Source organism: Fomitopsis serialis (assembly GCF_022376445.1).
Source record: "Fomitopsis serialis strain Sig1Antser10 chromosome Unknown B0H18scaffold_150, whole genome shotgun sequence".
Lineage (NCBI taxonomy): Eukaryota > Fungi > Basidiomycota > Agaricomycetes > Polyporales > Fomitopsidaceae > Fomitopsis > Fomitopsis serialis.
Window position 1 is genome coordinate 26,440 of NW_025955110.1, and position 18,640 is coordinate 45,079.

The window sequence follows — 18,640 nt, forward strand, 5'->3', positions numbered from 1 at the left end:
CAAGGTCGTCTCGCATCTCAAGCGTGCCGCCCGCGTGTCCAATAGTACGCGCGACGAGTTCATTGTTCATCGCTACGCCTTCAATGCTCAAGCCTCCCGGCTGGTCGGTAGCGTGCACGTCGAGTGAATGGCTCGGCCTACCCACTACACGACGGTTGGTGCAGGATGGACGGAACACGTCGGACGTGCACCGCTGCGCGTCCGTCATGTCGCATGGTAGCATGGACGGTACGACCGCGAGGTCGTCCCGTATCACCGGCGTACCGGCTCGAGCGGAGGGTATGACCCCTGGGTCGTCCCGCAACGCGTACGTGCCGTCTTCATGGCCTGCGACACGCACGACGACCTCTGTAGTCGTCGATACGTGTGCCGGTGTGGGCATTGGAGAAGGAGGCGGTGGCGAGTGGGATACGTTCACCAAGGGCGTACCTGCGTTTATTGAGCCTCTCTGCTCGTCTTTCATGCTCGCCCCGCACCCTTCCCCCTCCTTCCTTTTCCTGATTTCCTCGCATTCTCCTCGCTCCGTGTCTCCCGTGTTTCGCGCAGCCTGGTTGCCTGGTGCTGGGCTTGCACGCAGGTCGTGCGAATCCTGGATCGTGCGACTGGGTTGTGTGTCGCCAGAGCCGCGATGGGTGTCGCCATACTCATGAGACTCGAGAGGAGAGTCTCCCGAGTCGAGATGCGAGACGCGAGGGCGGAGGGAAAGGATCGGAGAGGAAGGCCCTGGCGGTCTTGTACCGCGAGGTGCCAGGTCGTCGGAGGGGTTGCCGACCGCGAGGTGGCGGTCGGTACTGACCGGTCGATCCTTCAGCTGAACCGCGAAGGGTTCAGCTGTCCAAGGACAGTCCGCGGCTCGCACTTCCGTTGGGAAGTGCGAACCGGGTTGGAACGCGGTTGCACGCGGGCGGTGGCGGCCAGAGTGAAGGTCGAAGTGGCGGTTAGCATGGTGAGGAGTACTTCCAGCGCTAACGCTGAGAGTGCTCGCTCTCGGCGCGGGCGCGTGACGCTCGACGCGTTGAGTGTCGAGCTCGATGCTTGCCGCGTCGGGCACGTCGTCCGGCGCGATCATATATTTTGAGTCGCGGCTCATTTCTGAGCACGCGACATGTGGATCTACGAGCAGAAGCTCGCCTACATCCCAGGATGCGACGTAAGGTCGCGTCCCTATGCCTTCCCGGGCGTAGGGCCGAGTCGCCTTGTCGGACAACTGGGGCTTGGGCTCGGTCTCGGCGACGGCGGCGTCGTCGAACCGGGTGCGTGCACCACTCTTGATGGTGGTACCGAGTTTGGTCAGCTCACTGGGAGCAATCGGAGACGGAGTCTCCGGACATCTCTGAGCAGTCTCGATGTCGGGCTCGATCTGCTCAGGACGCGGCCCCTTGGGCTCAGACGCGGGCTCAACAGCGGCAGCGCTGTCGATCTCTTTGCGCGCACCACTCGTCGGAGAGCTTTCCAGCTCCTGTGGCTCGATTGGAACAGGCGGAGTCGGGTTCTCCTGGCAGCTCTGAATGGGTTCGACCTTGGGCTCGAACAGTTCTGCGTGTGCTGTGCGTTCGACCTCGCGGTCGGACGGTGCCTGCTCCGCGAGTGCTCCGGACGAGTTCTCGGGGTCGGAGAGCTCAGTCTGGCAGGTCGTGCGACGGTGACGTCTGGACTCGTTGTCCTGCTCCACGGAGCGTCTGAGCGATGTAATAGCATCCTCTAGATGCTTCATCGAGTCATCGAGTGTCCGGAACCGCCTATCGGGGGTGGCTCATGTCTCGACCGGGATACTCTTCAAGAACTTCGCAAAACTGCCAAGAATTCCATCCACCTTCGCATCGACCTTCGCGCGGTGGGCCTTCCGAGTACTACGCGAGTGCTTGGGAGAGTGGGTTGTCGATCCAGCCATCTTCTTGAGTGGTTGCGAAGTCGACTAGATTTTGATGTAAAGCATAGAAATTCGAAGTTTCCAGGTTGTTGCCTAGAGTAGATAGTCCCCAGAACAGAAGCTGTTCTGGAGCGCAAAAAAGTGTGGCGTCCCTTAATCCTCGGGCCCGGTATGCGCTGTACCCAGTCTCTATTCAGAGGGACTGTCTACACGTAGCATACATGGGGCGATGAGGATGGTAAAGGACTGAGGTCTCGCAGGTGCGCTGGCACGCCATACGAGCCCTCGAACAAACAAGAACAAGCATACGAGATTAGATATACCGTAACGGGAATATCCGTTACAGAGTGGCGAGCAGAGAAGCTCCTGCAGAAGGCCGGTACGGGTTGGGCTCGGTAGTAGCGCGAAGCCTAGGCGGGCGCCGGGTTCGCAGCGAGATTGCCTGTGATCGCGGCTTGGGCCTGGTTGTGCAGCTCCGAGATGGTAGCAGCGGGCGGGTGGCGGAGGGTCTCGTCAAGACCCAGATAGTCCAGTGTGTGGACATCGAAATCGTCTGCGCTGGAGTCCATGGACGTTGCTGAGCGCAAATCGTCCAGCACGGGCATGCCACCATTGCGGCTGGGCATTCAGGTCGACGAGAAGAGGGACGAGCCGAACGCGTTGGAGAGACCGCCGAGGGGAGGGTGAGCGAGCCAGAGCGGAGGCGGCTGTTCCGCTCAGTCAATGCAGAGGAAGCAGCTGAAGAAGCGACCGAGGCCGAGTGACGTAAACCAGGTCGCACGGGGGCCGTCGACGCGGGCGGTGCGAAGCTCTGCCGCTGGAGCTGCTCCTGAAACGAGTCCGCCGACACAGTGGCAGCAGCCGCTGCTGCCGAGCTGCGAAGCGTGCTCGATGCCGCGGCGAAGCGCTGAGCCGCGAGCTGGACGTTGGAGGGCAAGGTCCCCGCCTTCGCCCTTCGGAAGCCCGCGGGGTAGTTGGCCGGCGGCAAGTCACCGTTGTCGCCTACTAGTAGGGAGTTCGTAGACGAAGATAGGTCGTTATTAGGAGGAGAGCCGCCAGAAGCCAAGGCGCGCAGCGCGGGGGCCTGTATCTAGGACCTATCCCCTGTTTCGCCTCGAGCTCCCTCGCTCTGGAAAACGTTGTCAGACGGCGGCGAAGGCCAGAATATGCACCGCGGCACACCTTTTGGCGAACGCTGAGGGCGCCGGGGGCGGCGTCTTGCCCGAGTTGACCCTGGAGGAAAAGCCGTTGCACTGATCCCCGCTTGTCATCGCGCCCGCGCGCGCTCGAGTGCGGCGCCAGACCAGCCACGGATGCGCTCGTCTTGCTGCGCGTCGGCGCCGCGCGCGCGGGCAGTGCTGATGAGGCCACCGAGCGCGGGTTGTTCGTAGTCAGTGGGCTTCGTTGCTGCGCGAAGGCGAGATCGACATTGGTACTGAAGCTTCCTTGATCCCTTTGGATCCCCATGGATGCGGTCACCTGGCATAGCCAAGGTATGCATCACTTTGGTTCACCGCCAGAACGCCGGGCACTTGTGCAGTACTAGCAGGAATTGGGTGGTTGATGAAAAAGTGCCCTCGCGAAGGTCGCGCTCGCTGGCACTGGCCGTGGGAACGTATAACCCTAGACTAAGGTTCGAACTCGCTGCACCTGCAGGGGAAAGCCCTTAGTCCCAGATGCCTCGCCAAACCCACTGCAGCGCTCGCAAATCGAGCTATTATTTCAGGATATTGTAATGGTAGAGAACGAGCACAGGTACCACGAAAATTAGCAAGATCAGGAAGTGCAATAGCCACTCGTATCCAAGAAGCAAAGGATGTTGTAGCCTGAGCCAGTGTCGTGCACGAAGATCGGAGCAGTGTGGGTATGTAGTATAGTTATCAGGCGCAGAAGAAAAATGAGGGGATAGTACGAAGGGTAGCAAGAATTAGCACCAATCTGCCACCTACTCAGCAAGGACCTAGTAAGCCCACGGGTCGTCGGCAACTTCACCCCTCGACATCATCACAGGGGGTGGGATCCACGCAGATGCACGGGTTTCCCTTGAGGATCCTGCTTGCGAAGAGAAGGGTTGAGTGAAGGGAGGTCGTTCGGGGCTGGCTTCGAGGGACACTTCGCCAAGGTCTTCCACTGAGGAGCTGAAAACGATCGGATTTGCTGCTGAGCCAAGCTCACTCGTGCTGGCTGAGCCAGTTGCATTAGACGAGCTACCTACGAGAGTGTTAGTTGCGAGCCTGCAACAAGATCGGGTGGTCGCACCTGCAACTGAATTACCAGTTCCAGGCTCAGGCTCTGGGGTGCCGAGCTGGATGCTCGCGAGACTACTTCCAAGAGTTGCGACCACTTTCCCGAGCTTCCCTAGAGAGCCCTCGTCATCGTAATCAACCCCATGACTGAGTAGGATGACAATGCTTACGACTTGTCTTCGATTTATGAGCTGGTGCTGCCCATTCCGACACATCAGTTTCATCGCCCGATTCGGCCTCTGCATCTGACGAAGCTGAGCAGGTAATATGTTACGACCCTTGCGAACAACAAAGTCTGAAAGGGGACTTACAGCCAACATCTGGCTTTGAACCGACCTGCTCGTCTGAGTTGCTGTCCGAGCTGGGAACGTAGTTCGCGAGCTGAGTGTCGGTCCAGTCCCTGCGTTGAGGAACATCCGTCGCACTTTGGGTAGTGCCCCACGATTGCCACACTGATTTCGGGATAGATATGGACGATACTGAGGATCTCATTAGTAAGAGGTGTACAATACAAGTCGGACTGCCCACCGAAGCACCACGTTCGGTCTTGCCAGCGACTGGTCTTACCATGGACTGCTCTGCAGATCCCCACGAAGTCCATAGGACGGTTGTCGTTGAAGTAAGGGATGATCACGCGCCGCCTATCCCTCGCCACAATCCTCCAATGGTAGGATGATCCAATGTCTACCCCTTGAGCAGCGAGCCAGTCAAAATATAATGGGAAGCAAGCCTTGAGGAGGTCGTTGATATCATCCCGAGTGATGTCAGGTGAAATGAGGATCCTGTCGTCACCTGGAGTCTCCGTGACGGCGAGCCCACAGCGCTTATACATTTCCAGTTGGCTCGTTGTGTATGCCGACGACGTTTGGATGTCACCATTGTCCTGCAGAATGGCGACAATCAGCACAAAACCACGGCATGCACCACATGAAAAGCACACCTTCAACCCATGCGGCAACAATAAGATACAACCAACCTCAAGGGGTGCATGTTTCAACAACGACGATGAGGTCTGACCAGCGAGCATCCTGGTTAGTAGTTGGTACACGAATCAGGGCGAAGGCCATACCTTGCGAGACTCAGAGCCTGAGGGGCCTGCTGCCTATTGAGAATGCCGCCATATCTCGTCAGCGACACTGAACATGACTTTTTGAACGACGATCATACCTGGACCGCGGCCTTCGTCACTTTGTGGGCGACACCCTTCCCCTTCCCCTTCTGCTTTGACTTGAGCCCAGCATTCGTCTCGCGCCGCGCAGCACTGAGCGAGGACTTCAGTCGTTTGTGCTCTGGCTTGGACGCGCGCGCGATGAGCTCTTCGACGAGGTCTTCAGTGTTGTCTTCATCTGGTGAGACGGCTCGGGCCTTGCGCTTGCCATGCTTGACCGACGGCGAGCGAACCATGAGCTACGACGAGGGAGCTGCGAGAGGTGGGTGGTGAGCACGCGACGCAGCCCGCAAGATTTGTACTCGACGCAATTCGGGTTTCGGGCATCCCCTTCGCTTCGGCAGTACTGCGAGGAAAACATGTGGTCTATATGCGGGCCAATGCCCTGCCATATTCGTAGCCGATGAGGCGCCATTTATTGCCCAGTAACTTGTAGCCAAACATCTTGCACTACTAGCGTCCGAAAGCGATGCCAAGGCCCGCCAGGTTCCGCGGGAAGTCGACATCGAAGCTGCTCTTCGCGGCGAGCTGCTCTTCGCGGCGAGGTGGTAGCCGAGCAGCTGCAGGCGGATGGACTGAAGGCAGCCCACCTCTCTCGGCGCGCAGATCGTCCTGGCACCATATCTGCCGCCTCACCACTCTGGCGGACGAACATGCAGGCAACGTACTTGAGAATGGGAGTCTTCCTGCCACGGAAGCCGTTCTCGTGCTCAGCGCTAACCGGGTTCTCTGCCAACTCCTCAAGAGATCATGCGCGTTGCGACCACGCACTGGTGATCCGCGCCACACCCGCAGGCACGGTGCACTGGTCTGGCTCTGCTCGAAGTTGGCGCGCCCACGCAGCGTGTTGATGGCAGATGCGGGCTGCTCGTAGCTTTCCGCGAGCTTGATCTTGAGCATCTTGATGGGTCGCGCACGCCCTCCTCGGTCGTGCTCCACAGCCAGTGGGTGCGCAGCTCGCCCTCAATAATGTACGTTATGGCAACATCTTCGAGGTAGAGTGTGAGGCAGCAAGTCGCTCACTTGATGAGGAAGCTAAGGGCCACAGCGAGTGCGCACACTCCCGAGCATGCAATGAAGCCGACCGGGTACCCGGCGGGTCCGTTCTCCGCACTCATGGACCAGAGCTACGATGAGAGCGGACGATCAGCGAATCGAATAAACAGCATTAGAGCGTCCGACGCACTGTGCCGCCCAGGATGGGGCCAATGAATCGTGCGAGGCTGACGGTGCTTTGCGCGATGCCGCTTGCAAAGCCCACGACATGCAGCGGAGACACTGGGGAGACGTGAGCATCGGGCATTGCCGCGAGCGGGAGGACGTACTGTAGTTCAGTAGCACGGATACTGCGGTGTACACGAACGTGCCTCCACAGAAGCGCACGGCCCTATTGAGCAACAAGGTAAGCTCTCACGCCTAAATGAAACCATGCACTTTCGGATACTTACGTGCTTATTGCGAGAGCTATTAGTACGCGGATCCGAGTAAATCAGTCATGATCCCCACTTCGTAATATGAGCTTTGTAATACGTACCGGCCATGAGAACCGGGTTCCCATCGTCGTCTGAACTTGCAAACACACGGTACAGAATGACAGACAAGTATGCTGGTATGAAAAGGAGCGATCCAATGCGGAACATCGCGATATGCGAGAACCGACCCCTCGGAGGGCTAGACATATGCGTCAGGGCTGATGAACTGGTCTATGGGACAAATACTCACCCGATGTTCCTACGTGGGCGAGACACGGGTTAGAATTGGGGATGAATGAGAGAATAGGCGTCTAGCTCGCGGGTACAAGTAGAACTGGTAGGCTATCTGCGCTGTGGGGTAGGCCCACATGGGAGCAACGGTACGAGCTCGGAACGACACTCTCTCAGGCGGCGGGCAACGCGGAACGAAGCGACATCGATTAGTGAAAGGACGACTCGGCGAAGGACGACCAAGTAAATACGCGGAACGAAGACAACTACTGTACATGGACATCAGGTTCCTCCGCCACCTCATCCTCGACCTCTCCCTCCTCCATCGCCTCGACGTCCCGAGGGTGCGCGAACCGCAGGCGACGCGGTATCCCGGAGTAGCCGTCCGGAACGTACACTCCTTCCGACAAGCGAGCGTGCAAGTCGCGGACGCTGACCTCAACCGAACTCAGGCCCCGGGCGATGCGGACGGCCTCGGAGCGGGCGTCACGGTTAGCGGCGCGGCATTCGTCAAGAAGGCCTTGGAACCGGGTGAGTAGACCATCGAGGCTGTCGGAGGAGGCGCGGAAGGAAGACAACTGCATGGGACGCTCCAAGTATCGAACCGGAAGGAGCGGGCGGCCGAGCTCGGCGTCGGACTGCTCAGCGGTGACACGGTTCGGAGCCCAGGCGATCAATGGATAGGGTTCGCCGACGTAGCTGTGCTGAGACGGGAGAGTCAGGAACACCTGGTCGAGGTACTCGATCAGGTCCTGCACGTCGGAGTATCGGCGGACGAGCGGAAGGGACGCATCGCCGTGGGCAACCGCGCGAGACCGAGAATCGAAGAGCATCCGCTGCGCGGAACGGAGGAAGGTTGGCGAGACGTGGAGGACGAGGCGGGAGAAGGCACGTACGATGAGCCATCGGGCGCCATGGGCCCAAGCGAGCCACTCCAGGTCGCTATCGGGGTTCAGACGGGGCTCTACCACACGCTCGTCACGAATGAGGTCGATGAGGCGGTAGAAACGGGTGGTGTAGACAATGGTCGAGGGGTTCGGTGGGATGTCGGCGGGCATCGAGGACTCCAACGACGGTGGACCGGTGAACGGAAGAGGATGGCAGGGACGGCGGAGGGAGATCCACGGGGGCGGAAGGAGTAGGAACGGAGGGGAACGGGTGCCAGCGAGGTAGGAACGTGGGAAAGGCAGCGGAGGGGGGCTAGGAGGGTAGGGCGGAGGAGAGGGGAGTTAGTTACCTACCACTACCTCTCAGGACTCAGTATCTAGGTTGCACCGGGCAATCTCAGGCTTCAGGTCCCGTCTCAGGCTCGCGTTCAGGCTAAGGAAGGTCGCAGGAGTTAGGCTCAGGCTCAGGATCCAGGAGAGCTCAGGTTAGGAACGTCGGAGGGAAGGCTATCGAGTATACCAGGCTCAGGAAAGGCAGTCTTCACTAAAGGACATCGCGGACGAAGCGTGCGGCGCACCACCCCATCTCCCCTTTTCCCTCCGCGAGGTACCACGGACCTCGCTCGCTTCCTCCGCGAACCGTCAACTTGCACCAACGACCCCCGCCCATCGTTTTCACCGATACCAAGAATTCCCTTCCGCGTCGTCCACGCACCGGGGACTCGCAATCACCACAACTGGAGCCCACCGCGAGGGGGATTTCGTTGGTAAAATCTTGTTGACCCAACCCCGGTGCCACGTCATCCTGCCTATCACACGGTCCCGAGCGAAAACTCTCGCTACCGTCCCTTATCGTCAGAGCCTCACACCCCTACGAGAAGTCTACTCGAGGAGCTCGCTATCGCACATCACTCTCCGGACTCGCCGTACGACCCATCGCTCAGGGTACCCGCGCTAGACGGCATTCCCCTTCCGCGCGCTGACGACAGTGACGGAGAGAACCCGTTCCTCGATCCGGCTGACAGCACCCTCACCTCCGCACCTGCATCATCACCAACTCGAAGCTCAGCGTCGAGCGAGTCGATCCCATTAGCAAACGTACCTCGGCGGCGAGCATACTCTACCCCGTCCGCGCCTCCTCCTCGACCAAGTCAGTGGGCAGCCCCGTATCGGTGCCGGCCTCAGTTCCGCTTCCTCCCTCACCATATCCTATCAACGTTCCACTTCCAGAATCACCCGTCTCGATATACGCATCACTGCCGTCGTCGCCTGTCGACGAAACCATACCCCTGCTCGTAGTCCCTTTAATCCCGTCTCTCGCCATTCCCTCCGACATATCGGAGACCATTTCCTCCGTCTCATCTGTTACTCCCTCCGACGAGTCCCGAGCTCGTTCTCCTTCCCTCCGGACTCCTTCCGCACAACTAGAAAACAAAATGGCCGCCATCCAGCCACGCAGTATGCCCGTCCGCGGGGATCGCACTGCTCCAAAGTTCGACGATCAGCCTAGGTCGCTCGCGCGGTACTTCGAGGATGTATCCGATCTCTTGGCGCTCGCGAACATTACCGTCGAGGAGGAGAAAATCCGATATGCTCAGAGGTACCTGAACCCCGATCAGTATGAGCTGTGGGGCACCGTAACCGTCCCCGACAATCCGACGTTCGAACAGTATAAGGAGGGGATCGTGAAACTGTATCCGGGGTCGGACGGAGCATCGAAGTACTTAGAAACCGATCTAGACGCGATCGCTGCGGCCGGGCTGAGTGCTGGGACGGACACGCGTAGTGGGGAGGCCGAGTTCTATCGAAAGTTCCTCCCAGTGGCCCGCTACCTAATGACGGAAGGGCTGGTGTCGAAGTCGCAGGTGCACCAGAAGTATCTATCCGGATTCGACGCGAAGTCGGCGGACGCGATCCGTCGGAGGGTCGAGATCGTCAACTCTACGGTCGACCCCGCGAAGGGGTACAGCCTTGAGCAGCTGCATGGGGCAGCGCAGCAGTGTCTCAGCGCGGTCAGTTACGGCGGCGGAGGCAACACCCAAGGTGGGGGTACCGGTGCGGGAGCCGGCGGAGGAGGGGGGTCATCTGGCGTTAAGCAGGAACCGATGACGGAGGAAGCCCTGAGCCGAGCCTTCGTGGCGGCGCTAGGGGCACTCCAGCAGACGCATGGGAGCGGAGGAGGCCGCGGAGGAGGGTACGCTACCGGAAACTATAGCGGAGGAGGGTACGGCGCGGGGAACTATGGCGGAGGAACCTACACGAGCGCGAACTACAATAGCGGGGGGTACGGCGGAGGAACGGGTCGAGGAGGACCGGTCTTCGGATATCAGCCTCAAGGACCTGGGCGCGGAGGGTATGGCGGCGGAGGCGGAGGGTACAGCGGAGGCGGAGGGTTCGGCACCAGGACATGCAACTTCTGCGGCGAGGTGGGACACTTCCTGCGCGAGTGTAGGAAAGTCGGGGAATACCTCCGTGCGGGGAAGATCAGACTCGACGACGAACAGAAGATACGCTTCCCTGATGGGGGTTTTGTGTCGCGGTATGGAGGCGGATTCCTGATCGACGCTATCGAGGCGAGGATGGCTAACTTGGGCGGCGGAGGGAATGGAGGGCAGCCGCAGCAGCAAGGGAACGTCGGAGGGAACGACGGGCAGATTCGGGATGGGCCGCCGCATCTAGGAGCGAACATTGTAGAGATCGTCGAAGGATATACGGTCGAGGAGACGACCGAGGAAGAGGACTCACTCAGGCGCGCCGAGGACTTAGAGGAACGTGCACGTGTCTTAGCGGCGGAGGCGGCTCGAGTGCGCGGAGGAGGGAAGAAGGTATCCTTTAGGGATCCTCCAGCGGAAGAGGATGCGCGCGGAAGCAAGCCCAGCGGAGGAACTGTGCGCGGGGCGGTTGGGAAGCCGCCGGGCATCCCAGCAAAGGGGGTATCAGCCGGAACGAGCGGAGGAGGCCCGGTGGCGAAGGATCAGGGGAAAGGGCGGACGGCCGAACCACAGTATCGGTTCCAGGCGAAGATCAACGAGGGAAAGGACCCTCGAGCGAAGGCCGAAGATCTGGCGCGGCGGATGATGTACGAGAGCGATCAGAAGGCGAGCTGGGGGAGATTCTCGAGATCAGCCAGGAGTTTCGGAAGGTAGTTGACGAGCAGATCAAGACGCAACGTGTGCAGGTCGCCGGCATGGCGGAGGAAGCGGTGTGGAACGTGGGGACCACCGAGCTGTCTAGCGGAGGGAACGTATTCGACAGCGGGTACTGGGACTCCTTGACGCTGCGGGAGCTGCGGCCGCTGATCAATGGCGTCGGAAGGGCGGCGTGCATCCTGGACTCAGGGGCACAGATGGTCCTGATGCGGAAGGATATCTGCATCAGGGGAAACCGCCCATTCCCTTAAAGCCTTTAAGACACTTATAAACTACTTTAAAAGCATTAAACCGGTCAAAGTGAACAGAAGAACACTCAAGACAAGTCCCCGGTTATGAGAAGGCCGAACACTTGGAAAATTGTCAAAGCATTATTGGATGCTTTTACACCAGCTCCCTCAGGCGGGTGATGATCCTCTTGCCGTGCTTTTTGTTCCCTTTTGTCATGCTTTGGAGGTTCTGTTGTTCTGCTCTTGACCCTCTGTTTAACACTAAAAAGAGGCTGTCTGATGGCTTTCAAATCTACTCATTTTTGGTGGTTCTGGCGCTCCCCACGTTGCGGCGAAAAAAAGCATACATTGGACCACTATGCAATACCACTAATACAGAACTGGAACCCACGAAAGCTATACAGTACTGACTTCCAGCCAATGTAGGAAGTTACATGATGACAGGTATACGGCTGGAAAATGGGACACGTACAGCTGGTACAGTGAAACATCAAGAGGAGGCCAAGGCATAAGTATACGACAACATGGGCGATATTGAGACATACAGAACCAGGAGAAGAGATAGTCATAATCCGGGAGCACGGGTGGGCAGGGCTCGGATGCAGCGGGGAACCTAGGATCATTGTTGTAGATTAGTACGACCATAAATGAAAATGAATTGAAACCCTCTCTAAGAGGACTCACTCGCCGTCTACTCGTCACTCTGTGAGAAGTTGCTCGGCCCAGCATCGTCACTGGTGGGGGCCCAGAGCTTGCTGATCAGGGAGACCGCGGTGGTAGGGCCTACTTTCTTCCTACCCTTCTCATCCACGGCCCCACGGTTGTCGTCAGGGGCCACTCCCGCAGTGACACTAATGCAGGTAGGAAGGTCAGGAACTCTGGTAGATAGTACAGGACACTCACCGAATGTGCGTGGCAAGTGTCTGGTCCATGGACTTGCAGAACCTTGCGCAACCCTCGTTGTATACCGTCGTGTTCTTGGGATCCGCGCTCAACCGAAGCTCATCAATGCTGAGCTTGAAACCATCGTGCCTATGAGATACACTCCGTCAGCCAGTCAAGGCCGGCATGCTACTGGTATGAGACTCACAGGGGGGCATAGTTCTTCTCGTCGAAAGCCACCGTGACGTTCCCCTTCATGGCCTCGTCGAGAGACACAACAATCTGGCGCACATCATGTTATCCACAGACCGTACATGAAAGATGAATGTGCCTACAGCGCTGCACACTAGTGCGATCATATTGCTGGAGAGTGGGATCTTGTTGATGTCGAACCGGTCTTTATGCTCGGGGCGCAGAGCCTCCGGATTGGCTCCCATCCACCATTGACGTGCTATGATTTCTGCAATCGCCACGTTATGGAAGGGGGCTCGATGGTTAGCCACCCACAGCTAATTTTATTTCAGCATTCTCCAGCATGTAAATGTGAGTATACTACGTACCGATGGATCCACCCTGTAATCTGGCATCTGGAGGTCTCCGTGGTGAAAGGTGTCCTTGTCCTTGAGGAACCTCACACGATCCTCGGTAGCCTTCCGAAGCTTCTCTGCACTGGACCCGAAGTCCGACAGGTTGAACGTCAGGAAGGACTTCTCAACCACCCGCTTCGCCTTCTGTTTGACTTCCTGGCGGAACTGTGCAGCGACCTTGTAGACCTGGACAAATGGGTCTACCCCTAGCCCAGAGGATGAGATAACGGAACATATACTCACCTTCCCCGACATGATGGCCCTCATTCCCATGTTCTCCCACATTCCCATGTTCTCCCACACGGGATCGTAGATGGCCTTGAACTGCTTAGTTTGGTACATCGGGTACTTCTTCTGTGTTTGCTCGATGACCTCTAGCGGGGCTTGCTTCTTCTCCATGCTGCTGGCGTATTTGCGGGGCCAGGCGTTCACCACGGCGAGGTATACCCGAAACTCTTGGGTCGCACGGTGCAAGAAGCCTTTCAGAGGCTCCTCGTTGAGGAGTTCCTTGGACACCTCAATGGTATCGTCCCTAGACTCCTCGTCCTCCACCTTCACAGACTTGGACCGAGCTTGAGACTTCGTCTTCGCCTTCTGCTTGCCCTCCAGCTTCACGTCCATCTAAGAATGAAGTTCAAGTTAGCAGAGGGTCCCCGTGGCGATATAAGCATACCTCATCAGCGCCGCTGCGAGTGGGGGGATCACGTCCATCCGATCCGTTACCCTCACTCCCCTCCAGCTGATCATCCTCATCCGAGACCTTGTAGGATTCTGTACCACTCCCCTCGGATTCGTCCACGGGTGATGCCTGTTTTGCCTTCCCCTTGCCTTTCCATCCAGCTTTCTTCGTGGGGGTCGTGTCGAACACTGTAACACGTGCAGCGGTGAATGACATATACAGCAGAGTGAACTCACCGACAGGCTCAGGAGTTCCTACATCCTCACCGCCATCCTCCTCGTCCCCGTTCTCGCTCCCATCACTGCCATCTGAGACCCCACCTTTGACCGTGCCCTTAGCCATACTTCCTTTGACCTTGACCGCTTTCATCCCTGCGTATCTTCCATGTGTGCAATGATGGACGACTGGTTGTGAGTGGCTTACCAATGAGAGCGGAGAGCTGCTGCTGATCCTTCGACACCTTCGGGGCAGGCTTCTCGGGCAGACGAGTGATGACAACTTCGGGTTCTCTTGCCCTTTGGGGCGACCGGTCTTCAAGACATGAGTGCAGACTTGGTCCGGGAATATGCACATAGACAATGCAATGACACTTACTGGGGATGATCCTCGCATTGTCCTCCACGACAGTCAGCTCCGGGGATTCAACTCGAGCTGACTTGCGCGAAGCTTGAGTTCTTGGCTTCTTCTTAGGCTGCTTCGTGCGTTCTTCTGTGTCGCTCGCCTCTTGGTCGGACGTCTGGAGGTGCTTCCTCTTGGTAGTGCTAGAGGCTTTCGTACGCGAGGGCGACGCCGGCGCTGAGACTATATCATAGTGTCAGTCCATGTGTTGGCAGGCGCATGTACTCACGTTGTTTCTTCTTTCCCCCTTGCCTGTTGACTTGGACGGCACCGTATCCTCATCCTCCTCATCCTCCTCATCCTCTCCAGCTTCAGCCTCGGCATCATCTTCTCCCTCTTGGTCATCCTGCTCCATCGCGGCCGCGTTGTTATCCTGGATTGCTGCAACAAGATGTAGTATACTTCGATTGATCTGGCCACGGTAAAATCTTACTTTGCCGCTTCTCTTTCGCCGCTGCTTCCTTCCTCTGTTTTGCGATGGAGCGAGCCATGGCGTTGATTTGCGATGCCGATGCACCGCTCATCTTTGTCTTCAAGAAGTCCTTGATCTCCTGTATGTCCCCGCTGCTGGCAACAGTGGAATCGGAAACCACATCGGACTGAGTCTTCTGGGAGCCATTCGCCTTTGACGGCGGTTTCGGAGCCTTCTTCGTGGTCTTCGCTGCTGCTGCAGCCTTGGAGCGTGTCTGCGGAGTAGACATGGTATGAGGCAACAACTAGATATGAGTTCGCAGAATGAGATCGGAGACAGACAAACTGCGAGGCGGGTCGACGACTCAAACCAGCGTTGAGCGTCCGCGCTGTCGATAACGGAAGAACCGAAGCCCCTTCGGAGATGCGGAGTGAAGCACTGACTGAGTCCGAAAGCTCCAAGTCCCAGAAGCTGCTCACCATCTGAGCAACGCTTGATGAAGAGTTTAGGGTACTTACAACCTAGACCATGGACGAAGAGAGAGAGATGCAAGACGAACAGATTGGAGCGAGCATGACAGCCAGATCAATTGGTGGCAACCGAAGACGTACGTACGTGTCGTAATATTAAAAACCCTATTTAAAATATACATTGCCCTCCCACCCATTCCGGCTGCCCTTCGTCCACTTGTCTATTTCCTTGTCCGTGTGTAGTACAATAGAAGCACGGCAGCCGGTGTAGTGGAGATTGAAGTGAGTTATACTGAAAGAAGGAAAGGCCACAGCATCGCCATTGCGAAGGGGAACCACGAAACCGGGCTCGTACATACATAGGTCCCCGCCCTCGAAGTCACCAATGGGCAAAACAACGCACAATGTTTTGTCCATGGAATCCCTGTGAGCGGAAGTGGCAACATTCAGGTTAATGACGAGCGAGAGGAATGGGTGCACAATCGAGCCGGCGTTCCCTGGCAACACTTCCGCGTCAACGCTCATCTCCGCGTATTCTTGGGGAAACAAAATTTGGATCTGGTACACATTAGTTACGGATAGAACAGTGAGAAATGTCATTATCTGACGTACTTGCTCTCTGATCCATCCAAACACCTCGGCAAAAATGTGCTCAAGATTGTGGTAGACCCGTTCATGCTTGTGCATGTCAGCGGAGGGGTATGGCAGCATTTGACTGTAGTTGGTCCTGGAGCGGTCCGCCTTTCGAATGAGGTGCGGATGCGATTCACTGCAAACTTGGTAGCCCTATGGGATCACATAACACTCTCAGCTATAACGGAAAACAAACCAAGTGAGGCATGGGCGCACATACCCTTGTGCCATGCCTATTGTACCAGGCGAAATGCAGCGCCTCGAAAGAGTACTGCGGCCCCTGGGAGCATGAGCTCATGGTCTCAAGTCCAGAAGGTTCCTCATCGAAACAAGAGACGAGATCCGTGAACAGCCTGTGTCTCAACTTCTCTGGCATGTTCGGAAAGATACACATGATAAGCGAGCCCTTGCGGTCGCGGATCTCAACAGGGTCTCTGCAACAGTTGTACAAGAATTCAATATCATTGTTGAGAGTTGACGTGAAAAGCACTCACGTGGACATGGTGGGTGCAATCTTCACATACTTGTTATCATTGTTGATGCGCGAGCCTTCCTCATACATGGTTGAGAGCTGAACAAGCCAACGTAGTGTAGCATGTAAGTCAAAGAGTTAGATGGTGTTTGAACGAACTTACAATATATCGCAGCTCGTCGATGGTTCGAGGCTCCCGGGCGGCGTTCGCCCGGCCGCGCTCTCTCTCTGTCCACGAGAACGCCTCATCCGCAGTGGCTGGGACTGGAATTCTTCTATGGGCTTCGTGGAACAGGTCATAAGCTGCCGTAAGCGATATTCTTGCAGGGCGCTGTGCAGTAAACTGTGAGGCTGATGGTGCGGTAAACTGTGAGGCTGATGGCGCAGAGATGGGCGTAGCGGTTGGTCCTGGTTCCTCTCCCTCCAAGGGTTCGTCGCAAACCGTCAATGGAGAGGGAGGGGCTTCATTCTCTTGGTTATCTGAACCGTAGAGCCATCGTCCAGCCAACATGACTAGCTGGGTCTCCTTAGGGGCCTGTAGGGGCTGATAGAAGGCCAGCCACACATTCTTGTTGCGCGGCACCGGGCCGAAGTTACTGTGGGGAATAAAGATACATGACGTAGAGAGTCGACAACAATGGACATGGCACTCACTTGAGCTTCAAAGAAGTGAAAACTAAATCACATCGATCCAGGTCGGAGCAGATGAGCGAATCGTGTAGCATGCCATAATCCGCACATATACGGGGTGATAAGAGGGTGTCGAACGTCAGTGGGAGTATTTGTCGCAGAGTTGATAACAGTGGAATGATTTTGTTGATCACAACCCCACCGACAGCCGTCTCTAGTGAAACGAAGTGGTCGGTGAGTGATGGAACCCGTCATACCAAGGAAACGGATGGCTAACCAGGATTTGGATTGCGAAGTACACTTGCAACCTGCCAGGCAAAATTGCCAACCGGATGAAGAAGACTGTGCTTCATATCCGCTATGGCGATGAGCATGAGAATGTATATGGAACCTACACAAGTTTATTGACAGGAGCATTGAAGAATAAAATAGTGACGTACCTCCCCACGCCATGATGGCAAATTTACTCCCACATTCCACCCAACGACGGAAGGTACGATCGCACACGGGGTTGTCTAGATGCTTGACTTGCTTCTCGTAGACACCGTTAACGCTCAGCGAATGGAGATGTTGTAGACTAGATACAAGGAAATGTCAACTGGAACTCGGTGGCACAGTGGGGTTATGATAAAATAAAACACACCTAGAGCACTGAACACGAGCTGCAGGTACTGCACCATGAAGAGAAAGTCGGTGGCGGCACTGACGGCCGTCATACGCTTGCACCTTTGTATGATGGATGAGAGGGAATCGTCCAGGAACGCGGTTCTCTATCCCCATCTCGTTGCAATGCTTCCACAATGGCGTACAGCGAATTGTTGTCACTGAGGGAAGCATCGAGGCCGTTGATGAAGCTCTTAACCGGCTCTGAAACTGTACCCTCCGGGGCATGTGTGTTCATCCATTGAGAGCCGGTGGCCCTGACTGCTTCTCCGCCGTTGCAGCGGTAGACTTACTCTTCTTTTTAGAGCAATTTTTGATGCTCTTGAAGGCCTGATCTGCACGTTTCCCAGATTTCTTGTTGCTCGAAGCTGCCAATTTTGAGGTATGCTTTTTCGTACTTTGGACGCGCTTGACGAGACTTCTGCAGTGCGTGATCTCTTGGGCTGTCAATTGATAACAATACTGCATACTGCGCACCTTCCAGACCCTCCCCATTGGCAAGTACATGCGGAGCCTGAGCCGCAGACGTCGACTGGATGCTGGCGTGATTGTGTCCCAAGAAGTCGCCTCAAGGGAAGATGGCTGGATGTTCGGGGACTGGGCAAGCCTCTCCCTAACGCCTTGTAGAGGTTGCGTCGAGACCGGCAAGTCGTCCAGAAGATTTAAAAGAGCCTCTGCTTCTGCTATCGTCAAGCTCAGGCATACTTGCCCGGTGTGTGGTCATGATCGGCGGTGAGTTGGACTTGGAGTTAGGCGCCAGTGGACATGGTGGATCGGGACATTGATATTGAACATTGGAACTGCGAAGAGAGCACGCTAGACCGTAATGCATACAAAAGGTTACAAATCGGTGCGCAGTGTAATAGAATACCGGTGAATACATCCTTAATCTACCCCAATGCGTCCATCAGTCTGCTGTCTGCCCACTGCATCGCCGCTCGAGAGAGTCGCTGGACCATGGAATCGTGAAACACCTTCAAGGCTTCCCCGGTCAGTTGACAGCTAACAAAACCACGACCTCCTCGAACACCTCGTCTTCCCGACGGATGAACTCTCGAGTGGTGTAACCAGGGAGGTGCTGTGCCATCCATTGGCAAGCGGGGCGGAGCGATTGCGGTGGACGGTGTACAAGGGCCGAGGACCACTCAAGCCTCCCATGTTCAACGCCATCGCGTTAAACGTTCTCCGAGTGAGCACGCACATTCGCAACATCTCCCGCCAGAACTCCTGCTCGGGGGAGATAGATCCAATCCACTCCGGAGAGGGATCCATCTTGAAGGACTAGGTCGGACCTCTTGTGAGGGGAACGGCACGAGAATGAAGGTAAGTCCACTCACCACG

The 18,640-nt window shown here is 56.8% G+C and overlaps 5 protein-coding genes across 5 annotated transcripts; all 5 read right to left on the reverse strand.

Moving 5' to 3' along the window:
- Positions 1–429: 429 nt before the first annotated feature.
- Positions 430–1,891, reverse strand: B0H18DRAFT_1044006 (uncharacterized protein; the record flags this gene model as incomplete). The annotated part of the gene is made up of 2 exons (XM_048030699.1): positions 430–1,752; positions 1,774–1,891. Coding segments are annotated over 2 exons (1,441 nt in total), but the record flags the coding sequence as incomplete, so codon positions are not given.
- Positions 1,892–2,280: 389 nt separating this feature from the next.
- Positions 2,281–3,141, reverse strand: B0H18DRAFT_1125289 (uncharacterized protein; the record flags this gene model as incomplete). The annotated part of the gene is made up of 4 exons (XM_048034993.1): positions 2,281–2,447; positions 2,507–2,872; positions 2,968–2,999; positions 3,053–3,141. The coding sequence occupies 4 exons, from the start codon at positions 3,139–3,141 to the stop codon at positions 2,281–2,283; spliced, it is 654 nt and encodes a 217-aa protein (XP_047886774.1).
- A 689-nt stretch (positions 3,142–3,830) lies between these two features.
- B0H18DRAFT_959628 (uncharacterized protein) lies at positions 3,831–5,520 on the reverse strand (the record flags this gene model as incomplete). The annotated part of the gene is made up of 7 exons (XM_048042836.1): positions 3,831–4,081; positions 4,130–4,228; positions 4,287–4,370; positions 4,428–4,595; positions 4,684–4,999; positions 5,186–5,218; positions 5,284–5,520. The coding sequence occupies 7 exons, from the start codon at positions 5,518–5,520 to the stop codon at positions 3,831–3,833; spliced, it is 1,188 nt and encodes a 395-aa protein (XP_047886775.1).
- A 217-nt stretch (positions 5,521–5,737) lies between these two features.
- Positions 5,738–6,963, reverse strand: B0H18DRAFT_959629 (uncharacterized protein; the record flags this gene model as incomplete). The annotated part of the gene is made up of 9 exons (XM_048042837.1): positions 5,738–5,924; positions 5,953–6,020; positions 6,056–6,184; positions 6,260–6,272; positions 6,308–6,411; positions 6,471–6,562; positions 6,610–6,671; positions 6,733–6,748; positions 6,819–6,963. 9 exons carry the CDS (start codon positions 6,961–6,963, stop codon positions 5,738–5,740), a joined length of 816 nt encoding a protein of 271 aa, XP_047886776.1.
- An 8,313-nt stretch (positions 6,964–15,276) lies between these two features.
- Positions 15,277–15,826, reverse strand: B0H18DRAFT_838686 (uncharacterized protein; the record flags this gene model as incomplete). Its single annotated transcript, XM_048039469.1, has 3 exons — positions 15,277–15,459; positions 15,514–15,687; positions 15,755–15,826. Coding segments are annotated over 3 exons (429 nt in total), but the record flags the coding sequence as incomplete, so codon positions are not given.
- Between the last annotated feature and the right edge of the window lie 2,814 nt (positions 15,827–18,640).